The sequence below is a fragment of the Phoxinus phoxinus genome (assembly GCF_949152265.1).
Source record: "Phoxinus phoxinus genome assembly, chromosome: 12".
Classification (NCBI taxonomy): Eukaryota; Metazoa; Chordata; class Actinopteri; order Cypriniformes; family Leuciscidae; genus Phoxinus; species Phoxinus phoxinus.
In genome coordinates this window covers 20,625,222-20,644,431 of record NC_136887.1, presented here as the reverse complement: position 1 = coordinate 20,644,431, position 19,210 = coordinate 20,625,222, and the positions used below count along the sequence as shown (strand labels likewise).

Sequence of the window (19,210 nt, the reverse complement as noted above, 5' to 3'; positions counted from 1 at the left end):
GATTTTAAAACGAGCGGTGCATTCATAAATCCGTAAGACCTTGCATCCATGCTGTGGAAATACATACATAGTCGTGACTCGCAAATATAAATGTAAATCCGAATATATAGATACAAATCCGAATATATATTTATAAGCCTGAATTTATAAATGCAGGTTGAATGACTAAACTAACTCATCCAGATGAAAAGATCAAATCAATCATTTAAAATTGCTGTCAGACTGTAATTTCACAAACAGCACGAATGAATCAGTGCTAGTGTGTCTCTCCTCTATTGTTCAGTGTCCACGAGCAATGAGCTGTGTGTAAAGCACGTCCTTGCATGTTTGGGTGCAAATTAAGAAAAATATAATATAATAATTATATATAACAAAATATTATATAATATATATATATATATATATTCAGATTTATAACTATATATTTACATTTATATAACAAACTAACATATAATTATTTTCTGTTTGGCCCCTCATAATATGTATGTGTGTATGTATATGTCCTGTTAGATGTATAAACCTGAAGAGAAATATTTTCAATTAAATTCAAATTTGTCTGTATTGCAATAATTTTTTCACTCTCAAATTTTATGCAGACCCTTTAGATCTTTTTTTTTTTTTTTCATCTGCTCCTAATTTAAGGAAGTAACTTCAAGCCATCCAAACCCCTAGTGAATTTTCACCAGCCCGAGCAGACACACCCTACCTCAGAACAGGATCCTGAAGCCACACTACACCATGTTGCTGTAGACTTTACTGTTAGAATTAAGTCATGCCTTCCACATGGCATGAAGATGGTCTGTTATCTAAAAGTGACTTGGACAGCCACACAAATAAGCAGTCTCACACCTCAGGCATTTTGTATGGGACCCTGCTGTCTCTAGGGCAACCGTGGAAGGTTTAGGTTTCCTATGGCAACTGTGAAAGAGGACGTCCCTCCCACCAATCTCTCAGCCAATGAACTGCTATTCTGTGCGCCTTTTATCAGAACTGAAATGTTCCTTACTAATTATTTGACCAGTCCATTTAAAAACCATTTAGATTCATCTGATCAATCCATTTCAGTCAATCAAAAATGCATTAGCTTAATTATATTTTTAGTGTGTGTGTGTGTTTTCTTTTTTTTACCATTCTTTCATTCTCATAACACACTCCTCTCAGAAAAAAAGGTACAACGCGTTCACTGGGGCAGTACCTTAAGATACAAAAGCTAAAAGGTACTCATATGTACACTTAAAGTACTATATGTGCACTTAGGGTTCTAATATGTACTTTTAAAACTAGTAATATGCACCTTTAAAGGGGTGGTAAAATGCCCTTTTCACAAGATGTAAAATAAATCTCTGATGTCCCCAGAGTTTTGTGTGCGAAGTTTTAGCACAAAATACCCCACAGATATTTTTATATAGCATGTTCAAGTTGTCACTTTTTGAGGGTTTGCAAAAACGCACCGTTTTGTGTCTGGCCCTTTAAATGCAAATGAGCTGCTGCAGAGGGTGGGGTTTCAAGAGCTGGTGTGTGTTAGCCGCTGCGATTACCTCACACAGACACACACTAAAATGACAGAAACTGTTCTGCCTTTAATGTTATAACGGAGTCAGACAAAGATGGAGAGACTTAAGAAGAAGTGACAACATGTAGAAGCAACAGGATGTCTCTGAATGGTTAGTTGATGAATTTATGTTGCTGATGTGGAGTTAACTATCTTCAATTAGCATATTCTGTCATGATAATCTATAAATCGCTCTTATAGGAACTGTTGTGAGATGAACACAGAGTGACTTTCTATTGCATGTGAAAAGATGGATGCTAAAGTATGAGCTGACTCACAAATGTACTCTTATACAACAACTTTTCCTCTTCTCAACATGGACTGCGTGTTCCCGGGGGCGGGGTTTATGTACATTTTAGGGTTGCTGATGTCACTAACCCGGGAGGAATGTCGTGTAGTCCCTACCAGCCGTTTGTTGTAGTCCTTTTCTTTAAAAGCAGATAACTTTCTTTGCTTTGAACTTTGAGCGTTGTAACTTTGCAGATGTTGTTTATGCTCAAACTGCAACATTTCACACTAACTAAAGTTAGAAAAGTGAAATCATACTCAACCACCCCTTTATACTATTATGTACAATTTAGGGGTAAATAAGGTAAAAAGATCTTCAATTTTGCTTTTTTTACTTTAGGCTGACTGCCCCAGTGACAGCTTTGGAACTTTTTTTTCTGAGAGGGAAGAATCCTCTCTTCGGGACATCTGTATTTTTCATTGCTGTATTTTATATAACTGGCTTAAATACGTTGGTCTTGCATACCACCAGTTAATCAATCCACTGGTACAGAAATATAATGAAGTCTCTTTGAATGTGCTCTCACGGTGAAATCCGAATATTCACAAGAACATCGCCATTACTCTATCTGGCCTTTCAGCGTCTCTGCAGGGACCAGCAGTGACCGGTTCATCTCTTTCTAAAAGGCCTCTGGTTATATTGTTCACGCTGAACCTCGAAGAGCTTCATCATCCTCATCCCTCTTGTTGAGCTCAGGATTATTGCCTTGTGGTCAGGGATACAGGCACAGCTCCAGAACAAAGCACGGGCCCTCTGGGTCTCAGTTCATGCTGTCTCACCCTCTTAGTCTGAACACACTCTAAGTACTTCGTGGTCCAGCGTGCCTGTCTGTTTGCTATGTCTCGGTGAAGAGCTGTCGGTTTGGGAACTCCGTGAGCCAACAGCATAGTTGGAATAACAAGTCCTCGTTTCAGTAACACTCATGTCAGAAGAAGCACATATTGTGCTTGAAAAGGAGACAATTAGAGAAAAGTACCTTCGGTGCACTTCTAACTTAACTATATTTTTCTGTTAATATATTTTTATTTTGAAAACATATCTGTTCAAGTCTAATGCTGTCACCCAAAATGAGAAATCCTCATTGTTTTTGTGCCAGAAACACGATTAATTTATAAATGATGTAATTAGGTAGTTGAACATATTGCCCCTTTAATTAGCTTCAGTCGTTAGCTACGTTTTGCAAAGAGCTTGTAGTGAAGCTAACTACTTTTTCAAATGATTTAAATGTAGATTACTACTTTAAATTATGAATAGCTGTTACAAAACAACTCGAGAACGAGATGTCCCCACTGTGTATCCCTAATGTTTCTTATCTGTAAGTTTTTGCCACAGCTTTATAGAGTTTGTGGAAATGTTAATTATGCCTGTCTCTGGAAGTTATTTGAGTTGAAAAGGCCTTTTCCTCTTTTTTTTCCATTTTCCATTAGGCTTCAAATGTCATGTGCTCCAGAGTTTTCTCTTTTATTGCAGGGTTTCAATCCAGTTGGGCCATTTGAAGCAACATGCCATTGTTTTGTGGTTGTCTGAAATGCGGCTGCCTGGCACAGTGTCTATCTTACACACGCACACACAGACATTCACAGCAGGGCTATAATTTCCCTGCACATGTGGTTACACTGCCAAAGACTCCAGATTTCTGTCGAAGTCCCAGTTCTGTTGTAACTGCTGGACCACAGTGAAGATTTTGCTGCAGTCCTAGTGCCCACTGGCAATATAACTATTCTGATCAGTCTTTTGGCCCTTTTTATTCTTTTATTCTGCCTCTATTCAGTTTTTTTATACATCTCACCAGTAAAATATAATTTTTATGACCTACCTGTACAATATACAACTAATCACAATACATGCCAATGTATTATTAAAAATGATATATCATTGTAAGAGTTTAAAATATATATTATAAATATATAGTGTGATGACATGGCCTTTTGGAAAATTGATGGCCAAATCAAAAGTGCATGAAATTCACAATGTTGTATAATTTGACATTCCCAGCTAAATAATTGCAAATATATATTTTGCATAATTGCCCAACTATTCCGTGTTACAGCAGCAGTTCAATGACATAGTGATAGCATCAGGTCAGATAAGCGCTTTGAGAAAGTCTTTTCACTCCTGCATGGGTTCTTTCAATCAGAAGCCAACCAATGAGAATCATAGAGGCATAATGAGCGAGCATCAGATTTCATCTCACAATTTACCGTTATTTCTCTAAATGACCTGCTTGAGTTTCTCAGCAGAAGGTCATTCAATCCTTGTGCCTTAGAATACAGGACTAAGAAGACATGTATACAAATGACTTACGAGGATATTTGACTTTGAATTAATGATTTACAGTACGGTGACACATTTTGCAAAAGGCAATCATTGCCAATTCCATGAGCCAATCACAGCTGTCATTGCAAGGATGATGGATGCTGAGGGCTGGGAGACTGCGTGCATGCGTGTGCGTGTGTGTATGTTTGAACGTGTGTGTATCATGTGGTAACAGTATGCCATTTGAGTCCTGCTGAGATCAGGGAGATTCACAGGCATGCATGCATGTGATCACCGGCAGGCATGCTGAAATTGTCATGTACTTGCAGCAGTGTCACATCTCACCCGGGGGTTAAAGTGTTACGTATATCTGTCACCATAAGAAGAAGCTGAGAAAGGTATTCTTACTTCTAGTATGTGTCGATATAAATACAACAATTATTTGGCCATGTACCTTCATTTTTGGTTGTTGTTCTTAACGTTTCTGATTATATATATTGTGTGTGTGTGTGAGTTACATTGGCTGACATTATTTATTTATTTATATTTTTTCTGAATTTTGCAGACGTTCTATATATCAATATTTAAAATGTTTTTATCTTAAAATTTTGTTAAAAATATTCAAGGCACACACACACACGCACATATCAAGTTTTTTATTTAACTGTTTTTTTTTTCCTTTTCACTTTTTGATAACTGCTTTCATGTTAGTTTGCATGAATGTATGGTTATGGATTCAAGCTGCTAATATACGGTTCCTCAGGAAAATGTACCTCAAACTGTAATCTATTTCCCATTATCACCTAATTATTGGTAAAACCACAACGGGATGACACTGAGAGGCATACAATTCCTACAGTGTAGAGGTTTTATATCTTCAGTTTGGGTTTGTAGGTTGAATAATTGGTATGTGCTGTAATAATGATAGTGTGTTATAGCTACAACACTTTTCTTTTTTACTGCGTAACCTGTGTTTTTACTGTCATGACACCCCTGTTTTTCAGTCCATGCTACCGCACGTAAGGCATTACAGTACACATCATTTTCACACTGCTCCTCTTAATGCAGCACTTCCTGTAAGTGAGCACGCCATCTTATACGCCAAGCCATCTTTAGTTCAGATCATGCAATCAATGCTTTCTCTCTCTCTTTCTCTCTCTCTCTGTATTTTGTGCTACAGTGTAGAGTAGAGACGGTGTAGTGACAGTGACAGCGGGGTCCCAGAGAGGGACAAATAGTGAAAATACAGTTTAAATAATTTTTTGGCATCTAATTGATTAAATTTTTTTCATTAAAATATTATAATCAGCAATCAATCAACAATATGATTGAAAACGTCAGCTAAAATGTACATACATAATATTTGGTTTGTCCCTCATTTGCTTTCATGATAGAGGTACTCGAGCTGCATGAACTCCACAAGTTTGTGACTTGTCAAGTTGTCACAAGACCTGATGATCATGTTCGGCTTAGTGTCTTGCACTTCAGTTGAGGTAAGAACAGCTGACTGTGGCTTGGTGCACCAAAAAATTAGGTCTTAATAAAGTCTAATTGGTTCTGTTTTGATTACATCTGCTTGAAACTAGGTTCAAAAATCAATCTAATCTTAAAAACAAACATTTTTGTTTTTCGTCTGTGTTAAATCAAGACCTATAAATAGTGTTGAGTCGTGGTGCTTATATTGGCAAGACAAGTTCAATCCTGGCTTGCAACATCCTTAATCCCATTCCCTCTTTTTCTCCCTGTAATTTCTCTACTATAAATACCATGGCAATGATCTCATGTTGATTTCTTTTCCTGTCTCTCTCTCTTTCTGCCAGTGTGTGGCTGTGATTTGGCACATTCCGGATTCTTCCAGAAGAGTGGCGAGTACATCTGCACAGCAGACTACCAGCGCTTGTACGGCACAAAGTGTGACAGCTGTGGGGACTTTATCTCAGGGGAGGTGGTCTCTGCACTGGGCCGCACATATCATCCACAGTGTTTCGTCTGCAGTGTGTGCAGGTGAGCCCTCTACTAAATAGACTACTAACATGTCATTGTGGAAATGAATCCATCTGACAGATTAAACTTGAGGGAGCTCTGGTGGGATGCTGGTAAATGATGCTCATTTACTAATGTGCTGATGACTGAAACTCATTAATTCACCCACTGACAGCTATATGCACCCCCACTCATCTATAAACTAAGCAATTATACCACATTTAGTTCCGGTCTTCTAATTTCATTAGCCAAGCGACGTACCAAGACAGCTGGTATTTATATAATTTTCTTTGAAATAAATTCAAAGTCTGTGACAAGAAAAAGAGTTTAGACTTTAAGGAATGTCTTCGGTTTAACTGAATTTAAAGGGTTTGATGGACCACATGTAAAAAGTGAGAAGGTGAACTTCTTATGCCACTTTTTTCCCCCACATTTCTGATGATCATTTATTTTTAGTAGATGATTTTTATGTCTTTAATTTGATTGACTCATGTAAAAAAAAAAAAAAACAGTGTCAGACTATAGTTCTTGCGATTTAATGCATGCATTATGTTTCAACTTAATTTAATGTACTTGTCAAATACATTTTTTACTTGAATTTGCAACTTGGCAGGTGTTTATTTTGGACCCTGTGTGTAGGCATCTTCACTTCTCTTGACTAAATTGCTCTAGAGAGTATAATACCACAAGTGGAGAAGGAGCGATCAATGCAGAACTGAGCAGGATATTGTAACATGAGTCCATGCGGAAGAAAGTTGAGGTTTGGGGCTCAAAATATGCAATAGTGCCCAGAAAGTAAGCAGAGAAGGGAGAAAAAGTGTAAATGGAGAAGCTGCTGCGGTGAATATTTGCCTCATAGAATGAGAGGAGCAGATGAAGTTAAAGGCAGCGGTGAAAAAGCACCATCTTTTGTCCTTCATGTATGTCATGTATGGCCTGTTTGTTCAAGCATAAGGGTGTCCATCAGTACACGTGGCACCAGGACACCCTAGGCCGTAGGTCGATGATCGACTTTGTGGTCGTTTCATCTGACCTGCGGCCGTATGTCTTGGACACTCGGGTAAAGAGAGGGGCGGAGCTGTCAACTGATCACCACCTGGTGGTGAGTTGGATCCGATGGCGGAAGAGGAAGCTGGACAGACTCGGCAGACCCAAGCGTACTGTAAGGGTCTGCTGGGAACGTTTGGCCGAGTCTCCTGTCAGAGAGATCTTCAACTCCCACCTCCGGCGGAGCTTCGACCGGATCCCGAGGGAGGCTGGAGATATTGAGTCAGAGTGGACCATGTTCTCCACCTCCATTGTCGAAGCGGCCACTCGGAGCTGTGGCCGTAAGGTCTCCGGTGCCTGTCGAGGCGGCAATCCCCGAACCCGGTGGTGGACACCGGAAGTAAGGGATGCCGTCAAGCTGAAGAAGGAGTCCTATCGGGCCTGGTTGGCTTGTGGGACTCCTGAGGCAGCTGACGGGTACCGGCAGGCCAAGCGAACTGCAGCCCGGGTGGTTGTGGAGGCAAAAACTCGGGCCTGGGAGGAGTTCGGAGAGGCCATGGAAAATGACTATCGGCTGGCCTCGAAGAGATTCTGGCAAACCGTCCGGCGACTCAGGAGAGGGAAGCAGTGCCCCACCAACGCTGTTTACAGTGGAGGTGGGCAGCTGTTGACCTCAACTGGGGATGTCGTCGGACGGTGGAAGGAATACTTCGAGGATCTCCTCAATCCCGCCGTCACGTCTTCCATTGAGGAAGCAGAGGCTGAGGGCTCGGAGGTTGACTCGTCCATCTCCCAAGCTGAAGTCACCGAGGTAGTCAAGAAACTCCTCGGTGGCAAGGCGCCGGGGGTGGATGAGATCCGCCCTGAGTACCTCAAGTCTCTGGATGTTGCGGGGCTGTCTTGGCTGACACGCCTCTGCAGCATCGCGTGGCGGTCGGGGACAGTACCTCTGGGATGGCAGACTGGGGTGGTGGTCCCTCTTTTTAAGAAGGGGGACCGGAGAGTGTGTTCCAACTACAGGGGGATCACACTTCTCAGCCTCCCCGGGAAAGTCTATGCTAGGGTACTGGAGAGGAGATTACGGCCGATAGTAGAACCTCGGATTCAGGAGGAACAGTGCGGTTTTCGTCCCGGCCGTGGAACACTGGACCAGCTCTATACCCTCTACAGGGTGCTGGAGGGTTCATGGGAGTTTGCCCAACCAATCCACATGTGTTTTGTGGATTTGGAGAAGGCATTCGACTGTGTCCCTCGAGGCGGCCTGTGGAGGGTGCTCCGGGAGTATGGGGTCCGGGGTCCTTTGCTAAGGGCTGTCCGGTCCCTATACGACCGGAGCAGGAGCTTGGTTCGCATTGCCGGCAGTAAGTCAGACTTCTTCCCGGTGCATGTTGGACTTCGGCAGGGCTGCCCTTTGTCGCCGGTTCTGTTCATAATATTTATGGACAGAATTTCTAGGCGCAGCCAGGGGCCGGAGGGTGTCAGGTTCGGGGACCACACGATTTCGTCTCTGCTCTTTGCGGATGATGTTGTCGTGTTGGCCCCTACAGACCAGGACCTTCAGCATGCACTGGGACGGTTTGCAGCCGAGTGTGAAGCGGCTGGGATGAGAATCAGCACCTCCAAATCCGAGGCCATGGTCCTCAGTCGGAAAAGGGTGGCTTGCTCACTTCAGGTTGGTGGAGAGTTCCTGCCTCAAGTGGAGGAGTTCAAGTATCTTGGGGTCTTGTTCACGAGTGAGGGAAGGATGGAACGGGAGATTGACAGACGGATCGGTGCAGCTTCCGCAGTAATGCGGTCGATGTCCCGGTCTGTCGTGGTGAAGAAAGAGCTGAGCCGCAAGGCGAAGCTCTCGATTTACCGGTCAATCTACGTTCCTACTCTCACCTATGGTCATGAGCTTTGGGTCATGACCGAAAGGACAAGATCCCGGATACAGGCGGCCGAAATGAGCTTTCTCCGCAGGGTGGCTGGGCGATCCCTTAGAGATAGGGTGAGGAGCTCGGTCACTCGGGAGGAGCTCAGAGTAGAGCCGCTGCTCCTCCACATCGAGAGGGGTCAGCTGAGGTGGCTTGGGCATCTGTTCCGGATGCCTCCTGGACGCCTTCCCGGGAAGGTGTTCCGGGCACGTCCCACCGGGAGGAGACCCCGGGGAAGACCTAGGACACGCTGGAGAGACTATGTCTCTCGGCTGGCCTGGGAACGCCTCGGTGTCCCCCCGGAAGAGCTAGAAGAAGTGGCTAGGGAAAGGGAAGTCTGGGCATCTCTGCTTAGACTGCTGCCCCCGCGACCCGGCCCCGGATAAGCGGAAGAAGATGGATGGATGGATGGTATGGCCTGTTCTTAGACTGACAAGCTAGAAAATAAGATGTACTGTAAGACATCCCTGCTGGGAACCATTATATGTCTGCCGGCTCTGCCCAACACTGACACACTGTTATTTGAATCCCATAGCTTTTTTGTAGTAAAAATGGGTTTGATACAACATGATATTTTCTACATTTACTGTACTGCTTTAGTATTCACATTTGCTGACTTCTCTCTCCTCTCTCTCTTATATGCTTTTTCCTCTCCTTTTGTCTATTCTTTCTTGAGCTTTTTTGAACACATTGCTGGGCTGTAGTGAATTTGCTGGAGAGCTGTGAGTTTAGCTGCTAATGTGTCTCTGTTATGTCCCATTTGTAATTACAGTGTGTTTGGTCTGTTCTGGTCTTCAGGAAATTAGTTCCACTAAATAACTTGCCTCTCCTCCTTTAGTTCATTAGCAAAAGAGAGCACACCGATTGATGAATTTATGTGGGTAGGAAAAACATTTTCACGGAGGACTGGGATTGCCTTGTTGGACTGCGTTGCCAATTGGGCTACTAAATGGCCCAATGGGATGCTCTTGGCAGGAGTAACCTAAACATGTATCGGCCTGACCAAGAAGTAAACAGTCAACGGGAGAGCTAGATTATGTTACATTTAATATTTAGACCATCTGTGTTGAGACCAAGCTCTAGATTTAGTGGGCCACCGTCCCAGTAGGGCTGTCAGTGATAATTCATAAGTTACATGTTACAGCCCTTAGCAATATATTGAATACTTTGATGCCAGTACAACTCATATTTCTTTAATGCATTATGGGCATTTAATTTACAGTATATTTTGAGAAACTGTTGCAGTTTACAAAGATGGAGGGATGCTTGATTGTTTTACATCGATTTAACTGCAAAAAAAATGATTTTCAGTACACCATAAGAAAGTGATTTTTTTGTGTGTGGAAATTTCAAGAATTTGTGCACAGGCTAATTTTCTGTCCTGGAAGAGTCGCAATATTGTGTTCGTGGACAGAATAAAAGCAGCAAAGCACGAAAACTGTAAATTTTTAAAGAGCAGGAAAAGCTGACAATGCTATGTGTGTGTCTGGAGGGAGTGTGATGTGGCGGTAATGCCAAGGTCGTGTAAAGACTGCACGGAAAGACACCCACAGAGCCTCATGAGGAAGCCCACACAGTTTTCACATACAAATATAGAATGAAGTAGGTTGTGAGAAAGAGGAGGCATAAAATACAGAGACAGAGAGAATGAAGGAAATGAAAAAGTAAGAGTAAATCCCGAGACCCTGCTCTTATTGGCTCCAGCTAGGGGTGACGCGCTATAGCCTACTGCTATTGACGATAACCGTGATATTCAAAACATGAAATATCGATATCTTGTTGATAAGGGTATGACAATATATCGCGATAACCGATATATTTTAAATGAATAGTGCACATACAGTATGATGACACGTAAATAATCCAGCGGCAGTAACTGGTTGACATCCCAAAGTGGCAGTATTGCACCTTAACGCTGCCATCTGTCATAAAGCAGAAGATGCAGCCCGCGGAGCTGCTACTGCCGTTCAAAATCATGTCGTCTGATAAGACTGAGTCTCTTTGCCCACACTCCAAAAAAAGTAAGCTCACCATTATGGGAGTTTTTTTGGATTTAGAGAAAATGACTCGATAGACACCCCAGTCTGCAGGACTTTCCGAATAACAGTGAGCACAAAAGAGGGCAAAATACCACCAACCTGTCCAGCCACCTCCGCGTCCATCGTCCTGTGAATTTTGCCACTATACAGAGACAGTAAAGCCGCGTTTCCACCGAAATTACCCGGAACAATTTGTCCCAGGAACTTTTTTCCCAGGAACTTTTTTTGCCCCAGACCGGTTGCTTTCTGCGTTTACACCGCGGTCTAAAGTACCGGGAAGATTATAAACATGCGCGCAACTGCTCCTCCCAGTCTGCGACGGACAGTAATCAGTTTTGAGCGCCACATTTATAATAAGTATGGAGGAGATTCAAACTGTGCTGTAGTTGTTGTGTTTGTGATGTATTGCGGACATTGAACGTGAGACGGCTGGGACAAACGCGCAGAAAATGTCCTGTTACACAAATAAGCTTAATAAAGCCTGAACCTCGTCGTCGGTCCAGCTGTTTTTTTATTTTTTTATTAAATATTTGCAGACAGACAACTAATGCATGAAGCCTTGAACCGCAATAGATTTTTCAAAAATAGAATAGAATGCTGCGTGGAGTCCTCCAGTAAAAATGCGGCGTGAACACAACCAATCAGCATGTTCAGCGCACAAGTCCCGCCCCCGAAAGTTCCTGAACTTTGAGAAAGTACTACCTCGCCAGCAGGGACTTTCCATAGACAGTATATATGGACACAGCGACCCCATAGACTTCAACGGAGAAAAGTGAAGCCCATTTGAAGCACTCACTTCCTGATCGCCAGGCGATCTGCGCAGGCTCAAACTGAGCTTGAACACGTGAGCAACGTGTCTGGCCGCTGTCAGTCTTCTAGTAGCTGTGCGGAGAGAAATCTGAATCATTCCCTTCCGAATCTTGTAGAGACGGAGAGCGTGAGTATTAGCTGTCCATGAGCTAGCAGTAGGATCAACTTTATCACTCTCTGTGGGCTACTCCCTTCACTTTATCGGACTTAATGCCTCCACGCCCCCCCGATTGCCTGCGAGCTTCTCCGCCGGTCTACACGGTAATTTCTCTACAGTGCGACAGAGAGTCGCGTGAGTTATGACGCAATCGTTAGCCTATTTTTACAAAAACGGCTTCTACGGGGCCGTAACGTAAGGTACAAGGTAATGGAGCCTTTTATACATTGTCGAGTTTCTTTAGAAATAAATAATGGACAAATGGAGTCTTTTGACGCATCAGATGTAAAGTTATTCGCTGTCAAAGTGACGCAAAAATGAATGGGAGTCAATGGAATGCTAACAGCAGGTGAAGTTCTGCTACAATGGCGGCGCCCGCGGAGGCTTCAGTTTCCGGCGGATGGATTACCCCCTTGGGACTTTCGGAGGGGGAAATATTTACCCGGAACTTCATTTAGACCCTGGTTCCTGCAGTGTAAACACACCAAGTACCACCCCAAAGTTCCTAGTTCCTGGGGAAAGTTCCCGCGGTGGAAACGCGGCTTAGTCACAAATATTTTGCTTGTCCTGTAAAAGGAAATGTTACATTAACCTGTCAACTGCTGATGGCTTTCTGTGTTTTATATATTTACATACCTTGAGACTTTTAGTCCAAAAGAGTGCTGATTTGGATAAAAACTTATGGATGTTTACTTTAAATATCTTTAAAGAGCAATATTTTTGTTGTATTATTATCCAAAATCGGCCGATGTGAGCATTATGGAGGGTTAAACTCTCATATGTAATTTGTTTCATTCATACTCGACACTGGAGGGCGCCCTCATGCACAGTCCATAAGTGAGACACATAGAATTATTAAACTTTTGATGTGCCAGGAAATCCAGAGAATTAACTCACCATTGTAACAGTATGTGTTATCTGTGTTCTTCAAGCTATCTTGGTAATTTTCATAAGGATATGTATATGTTTAATGCAATGCTAATCAACATAGGTTTTATCACTGTATAGAATGCTTTAAAATAATATAATTTCTGCCTCATTCTGTGATAAGGAGCCACATTAGTTATTTCAATCACTCGGCTGATGCTATAACGCGATTTTGGAGTAAAATATGCTTTTATTCTCATAAATTGTACTTTGACGCTGTGCTAAACTAAAAACAGTTCGCATTTTAGTCTACTAAATTAATTCACATAGCATGGTCTTAAAAATGTTCCATAAATCTCAGAATTGTATCATTGATTTAATTCATTCTGACGGTATGACAACAAGCTGCCAAATGTTTTCTTTTAAATGAGTCTACAATGTTTGAAATCCAAAGGGTTCATGAACTATGTTCATGGGTATGCTATTTCTTCGATTTGGGTTCCACATGGGGATGCAGCTTAACAGGTTAAGGTATTAGTTGTGTTGTTTATTTATAATACTGTTGAACTTGACAGTATTTACTCTCTCCTGGTTATTTCTTAGGCAGTGTCAAAGAAGCCAGAAAAAGCCAGAATATGCCAATGGTGTGATTCATTGGCTGAAAAAAGAAAGCAAAACACAAAATAAACAAAGTAAAGATTAATTTGACTGATAACATTGTTTGTTTTTCAAGGTTTCTTTAGATATCGTGATATATCGTTACCGTGAATTATTTTAGTCACGATAACCGTGATGTGAAAAATCTGAAATCGTGACAGCCCTAGCTCCAGCTATACTGAAATACTGGAGAAACTAAAGGAATTATTCCACCCATGTGTCTGACACAGGCTTTGTAAGTGCTTCTGTTGTCTGCCCACTTACCCTGTCATCTTTCACTCTCGATTTCAAAGACATCTTTGTGTGTGGTCTCAATACTGGAGGAGTTTGTCATGCCATACTTCACATAGCCCAGTGAACAGTGTGTTGGTTTGTGTTTATGTACAAATGTGACACTGCACCATGCAGTATTAAGGGACACAAATGGTAAATGTCCAGCTGAAAACCAAAAGGTGCTTAATATTATATCATCTTGACATTTTCATTAATCTTCATTTAATAATTAATCATTAAAAAAAAATGTATTGATTCTATATGTGTTCTTAGTAAATTTAAACCTGGTTAATATACTGTAGACAGTGGCAGTCTGACATAAATAATACAGGATCTGTTTTTAAAGGACCTGTTGTGTAATCTTATAAAGTGGCAGAGCCGGTGTTCCTCTAAGGTCATGGTTTAATGTAAATGGATTGTTTCATAATTGCTGCATTAGTAGAGGAATAGTCTACTGTAATAGGATTTGTCTCGTAGTGTAGAAGCTTCCAGTCATGCTGATTACTGAGCAGATAAAGTAGTGCTGTGGACACAATGGATTATGCGAGCTGTCATGAGACTTGCGGTCATGTGCTCTAAAGAGACACATGCGTTTATCAACATAAAGCATAATCTGTTCACCATAAACAGGATCTAAGCTTATGTATACAGTGGAACGTGGCCTTGTTCTTGGTTTGCAGAGGCCTTTGGTAAAAGATTAGGAAGAATGGTGAGGAATAGCCCAAAGACCGTCTTAAACTACAATGAATTTCCAGATGGTCCAGGTTGGATTATACTAGACTCTCTGGTGGATCAGCAAAGTAATGTGGCTCACCAGCCACTACTATGTGTTCCGGATGTATTAGAATTTTATTTATTTATCTGGATACATTTTGGTTTTGGTTTACCTATGTGTGTGTGCTATGTTTAATAACATGTTATCTATCTGTCTTTCCCCTCTCTAGGAAACCTTTTCCAATCGGGGACAGAGTGACTTTCAGGGGTAAAGAATGTGTCTGTCAGCAATGTTCCCTCAAGCTGGTTAATTCCAATGAGCCAATCAAAATCCATGGGCCCAGTCGTAAGTTTTTCCCCTCAATTTAAATATGAAATATGTGGTCCGTGTGTGTGTGTGTGTGTGTGGCCTGGCAATCCCCACATTAGGGGAAAAAAATTCCCCACAAAGATGCTAATAATACCCCAAATCCTTGTCCTTGTAGGGAATTTTTTTGGTCCCCATAAGTGATGTTTTTTTGAAAATGTAAAAATGCAGAAAGTTTTCTGTGATGGGTACCAGTAGGTTAAAAAGTGGGTTAGTGTACGTGGATAGAATATACAGTTTTTACAGTATAAAAAAATCATTGTCTATGGAAAGTCCCCATATAAACATGAAAACACAATGTGTGTGTGTGTGTTTGTGTTCATTTGTTATTTTCAATTTCTTGAGTGTTTTCAGCAGACTTTTTTTCTAAAGGCCCAGGAGCTACAACCCTCCATAATACTGTATTGGCCTGCATGTCTCTGAGGGGAGAGGACAGACCCCTGTTCAACAGATTAGAGTGTGTGTAGTGTCTGGGTAAACAGAGGCAGAACGCTGTGATGTTTTATAAAGGCCAGAGGTGAAGAGCGTCTGAGCTTTGTGTCTATGTTTGCTCTTTGGTTGAACAAATGTAGAGAGTTTGAACATGCCTGGGACATTTCTGCTATGCAGTCTTTCCCATTGGATAAAATGTTAATGTTTTTTTAAAGATGGGAATCGTATTACTTTTCTTTTATCACAATTAATGATCATAATTATTACAGTAACATAATAATTTATTTTCATAACCATAATTTTCAGATGATGGTTACAACAAAAATAATGATCAAAATGACCTTTAGGAGCCGGTTGCATAATCATAACCACTATGTAAAGACTGTGTCTTAAGAACTACTTTTGACTAACTAGCAATTAGCCAAAAGGTAATCAGTCCTACTTTTCAGATTCAAATTAGACCAATCTAGCTTTTTATTTAACCGACTTAAAAACAAAAAGTTATGACCAGTCTTGAAGAAAAACATTACGATGACTATCTTTTAAGACTAGTCTAAGCAGTTTATGCAACCGGCCATAGGTTATTGTCATTGTGCTGATAATCTGGTCACGTTGCCTGATTTTACCGGTACTTCTGAAAGTCTGGCAAATCCTTTAATAAAAAAATACTTATTTAAATGACAACAAAAGCATATTCATTTGTTTTTCAAGTTGCTTCATAAAAGGTCCTGCCGTGCATAACAAGAAAGATCTGTTATCTGTTCCACTTCAACTCTTGAATCACAGCTTCTACAAAGAAATGGTTGGAATAGAAGTGTGAAAGCGTTCTGTAATACCTGTCTCTGGCTAAAGATTGATCTGATTAATCAGGCAGGTAAACTGAAGAAATCTGACCTGTGGGTTAGGATGCAAACACTCTAAACATAGCTGAACAGCTTCCAAATAAATGAATGTATGTGTGTATGATAAAAAACTAAACCGAACCTTCATAACAATTGTTGATATGTATCTCATGTGCTTTTTATAAACCTGTCAAGTCCGACAGGACACAGGAAAGACGTAAAGTCCATTATATAACCTCTCTTCCCCTCCTCATGAGTCATGACTCTTTTTAGACTGTGCAGGTTGTAAGGAGGAGATCAAACAGGGTCAATCTCTGCTGGCGTTAGAGAAACAGTGGCACGTCAGCTGCTTCAGGTGTCAGACCTGTGGCCTGGTCTTGACCGGGGAGTACATCAGCAAGTGAGTGACCACTGCCTCTGTTGACCTGTTGGCTTTCTTTCAACCACACATCACACACATTGTGTTGCACAAAGCAGCCTTTTTCTCATGTCTAAAAACACATTAACTCTGCTCATTTAATACATATTTAATCACTAATATTTACACATTCAGTTCCAATAATAGGCCTCCAAAATAATAGCCCTGCCTATCATTTTTATATGTGGATAAATGTAGAATTCTTAGTCTAGGCAATTTGTGTGAACAATTTCTCTCACAGTATAAACACTACAGTTTAAAAGTCACGTGAGACTGTAGACTGGAGTTATTGCTGCTGGAAATTCAGCTTTGCCATCGCAGAAATATATTACATTTTAAAATTATTTTCATTTATAACAGTATTTCTCAATATTACTGTTTTTGCTGTATTTTTGATCAAATAAATGCAGCCTTGGTGAGCATAAGAGACTTCTTTCAAAAATCTTACCAACCCCAAACATTTGAAAAGTAATATGTATTTATATTTATTGATAAGCAGCTGCTCCTGTTTGGGACTGTTGTGTCTCTCTGATTTTGAGGTGCTCAAGATAGATTTATAGCATTAATAAAAAAGTCTAAAAGTTCTGGTTTTGTATAACCTACACACCTGTGTTGTATTTTTGGTAACAGTATAAGAATGTGTTCATTCATGTGAGTCTTATTTTGCATGCAGAGACGGCATTCCTTACTGTGAGTCAGACTACCATGCCCAGTTTGGGATAAAGTGTGAAACATGCAACAGATACATCAGTGGACGTGTGCTGGAGGTGAGTCTACATCCTGCCTACTTACATCCAGCCATTAGACCAGTGTCCAACGGACCCCCCAACCTCCTAGACTCTGCGACATTACACTGCGTAACATTACACTGTCATTCAAAAGTCTGGGGTTAATCATTTTATTCAACAAGGACACATTAAATTGTTCAAAAGTGACAGTAAAGACATTTATAATGCTACAAAAGATTTATATTTCAAATCAATTCTGTTCTTTTGAACTTTCTATTCATCAAAGTATCCTGAGAAAAGGCTGATGAAAATTATATCATATCATATATTGCAATATATTAAAATAGAAAACGGTTTTACTAAACTTTTAAATTGTAATAATATTTAACAATATTACTGTTTCTACTGAACTTTTAAATCAATGCAGCCCGGATTAGCATAAAAACATTAAAAAAATGTATTAGAAATGTCATGAAAGTTTAATCCATGTCCACACACATCTGTAATACCTTTGTGAAAACCCTGTAGAAAACACTGGACCTGAGCAATTGACTCTTTCTGCACACATATAGTAGTTATTTGTGATGAGGGGCTCGTCTTTGATTGTTTTTGACTCAGAACTCGGCTGAATAGACAGCGATTGAGTTTGTTACCTGACCTGAACATGAATTGATCCATCAAGTGGGCCAGGCAAGAAGCCTCCATTATACAAAGATCAAGGGCTAAATATGAGGAGATGGATAAAAAAGCCCAGACAGACAGGGAATAAAACCAACATTTGAAGCACTCTTCCCTTAGACATTCATATTTTTTCTCTCAAAACACTTTCAACATTTATGGTTAACAGATGGCAAAGAATACACCTTGGAGAGACGAGTAGAGGAGAAGGCTTTGAGAGAATAAAAAAGTGAGGCAAGCATCACTCTTATTGTTTCTGATATTTATAGCTTCCTCCTAAAAGTTATGCGCCTACACCATCCAGGTGGATGCTGCACATTGGTGGTGGTTGAGGAGATCCCCCCTTCCATATGTGAAGCGCTTTGAGGACCCAGAAAAAAAGCGCTATATAAATGTAACAAATGATTAAATTATTATTAGCAACCTCATAGACTCTTCAGCAACATGGTTGAAACCAAATTCTTAGCAATCATTTTTTTTCTGCTTGATAGATGGATAGATGGATGGATGGATGGATGGATGGATGGATGGATGGATGGATGGATAGATAGATAGATAGATAGATAGATAGATAGATAGATAGATAGATAGATAGATAGATAGATAGATAGATAGATAGATATATAGATAGATAGATAGATAGATAGATAGATAGATAGATAGATAGATAGATAGATAGATAGATAGATAAATAGTGGGTAGATGGGTAGTTACTGTGGGAATGAATGATGGAGCTAATGAAGATCCAGTTTACCTCCCCGGTGGCTCGTCCTTCAGAGGAATGGCCTAATATTCTGACCTGTGATGCTTCATAAGCAAGAATGATTATTTTGGCTGGTACCCCTGGCACCCTTTCTTTTGTTGATTTGCTATTTTCTGTGACACTCCTGTACAGGGTCGTAGAGTCATGGAGTTGGAGAGGGAGACAGAGAGCGTGAGAGAGAGACTTTGAGTAATGTGACTGTCACAGGGGAAGAGAAACATGATGAGGTAGTTTACATACAAATAAGAAAGGAGATAATTTGCCAGCCGAGAGTTCCAAAGCTGATGAAGCTTAATGCTAATACACACTCATTTGAAAAGAATTTGTGTGAGATTGTGTACTCACACAAACTAACTCATTCCTGTCGCTCTGTTTGCTCTGATCCCAGTCAGAGTGGCTGGTGTGAAGTGCTCCGTGTTCCAGCGAGAGCTCAAGTCAGGTTATTTATAGCTAGTGGGACACAGGCTGATTTATCTTTATCT

At 40.9% G+C, this 19,210-nt stretch overlaps 1 protein-coding gene across 11 annotated transcripts in view; it reads left to right on the top strand.

Moving 5' to 3' along the window:
- The window catches only part of ablim3 (actin binding LIM protein family, member 3), a 59,660-nt gene that overhangs the window by 20,150 nt on the left and 20,300 nt on the right, over window positions 1-19,210 (top strand). For all 11 annotated transcript variants that reach the window (XM_079631204.1, XM_079631203.1, XM_079631211.1 and 8 more), the window contains exons 3-6: window positions 5,918-6,101; window positions 14,731-14,846; window positions 16,415-16,541; window positions 17,233-17,326. In XM_079631204.1, coding sequence (XP_079487330.1) covers window positions 5,918-6,101; window positions 14,731-14,846; window positions 16,415-16,541; window positions 17,233-17,326 — 521 coding nt within the window. The remainder of the gene's footprint in view (window positions 1-5,917; window positions 6,102-14,730; window positions 14,847-16,414; window positions 16,542-17,232; window positions 17,327-19,210) is intronic.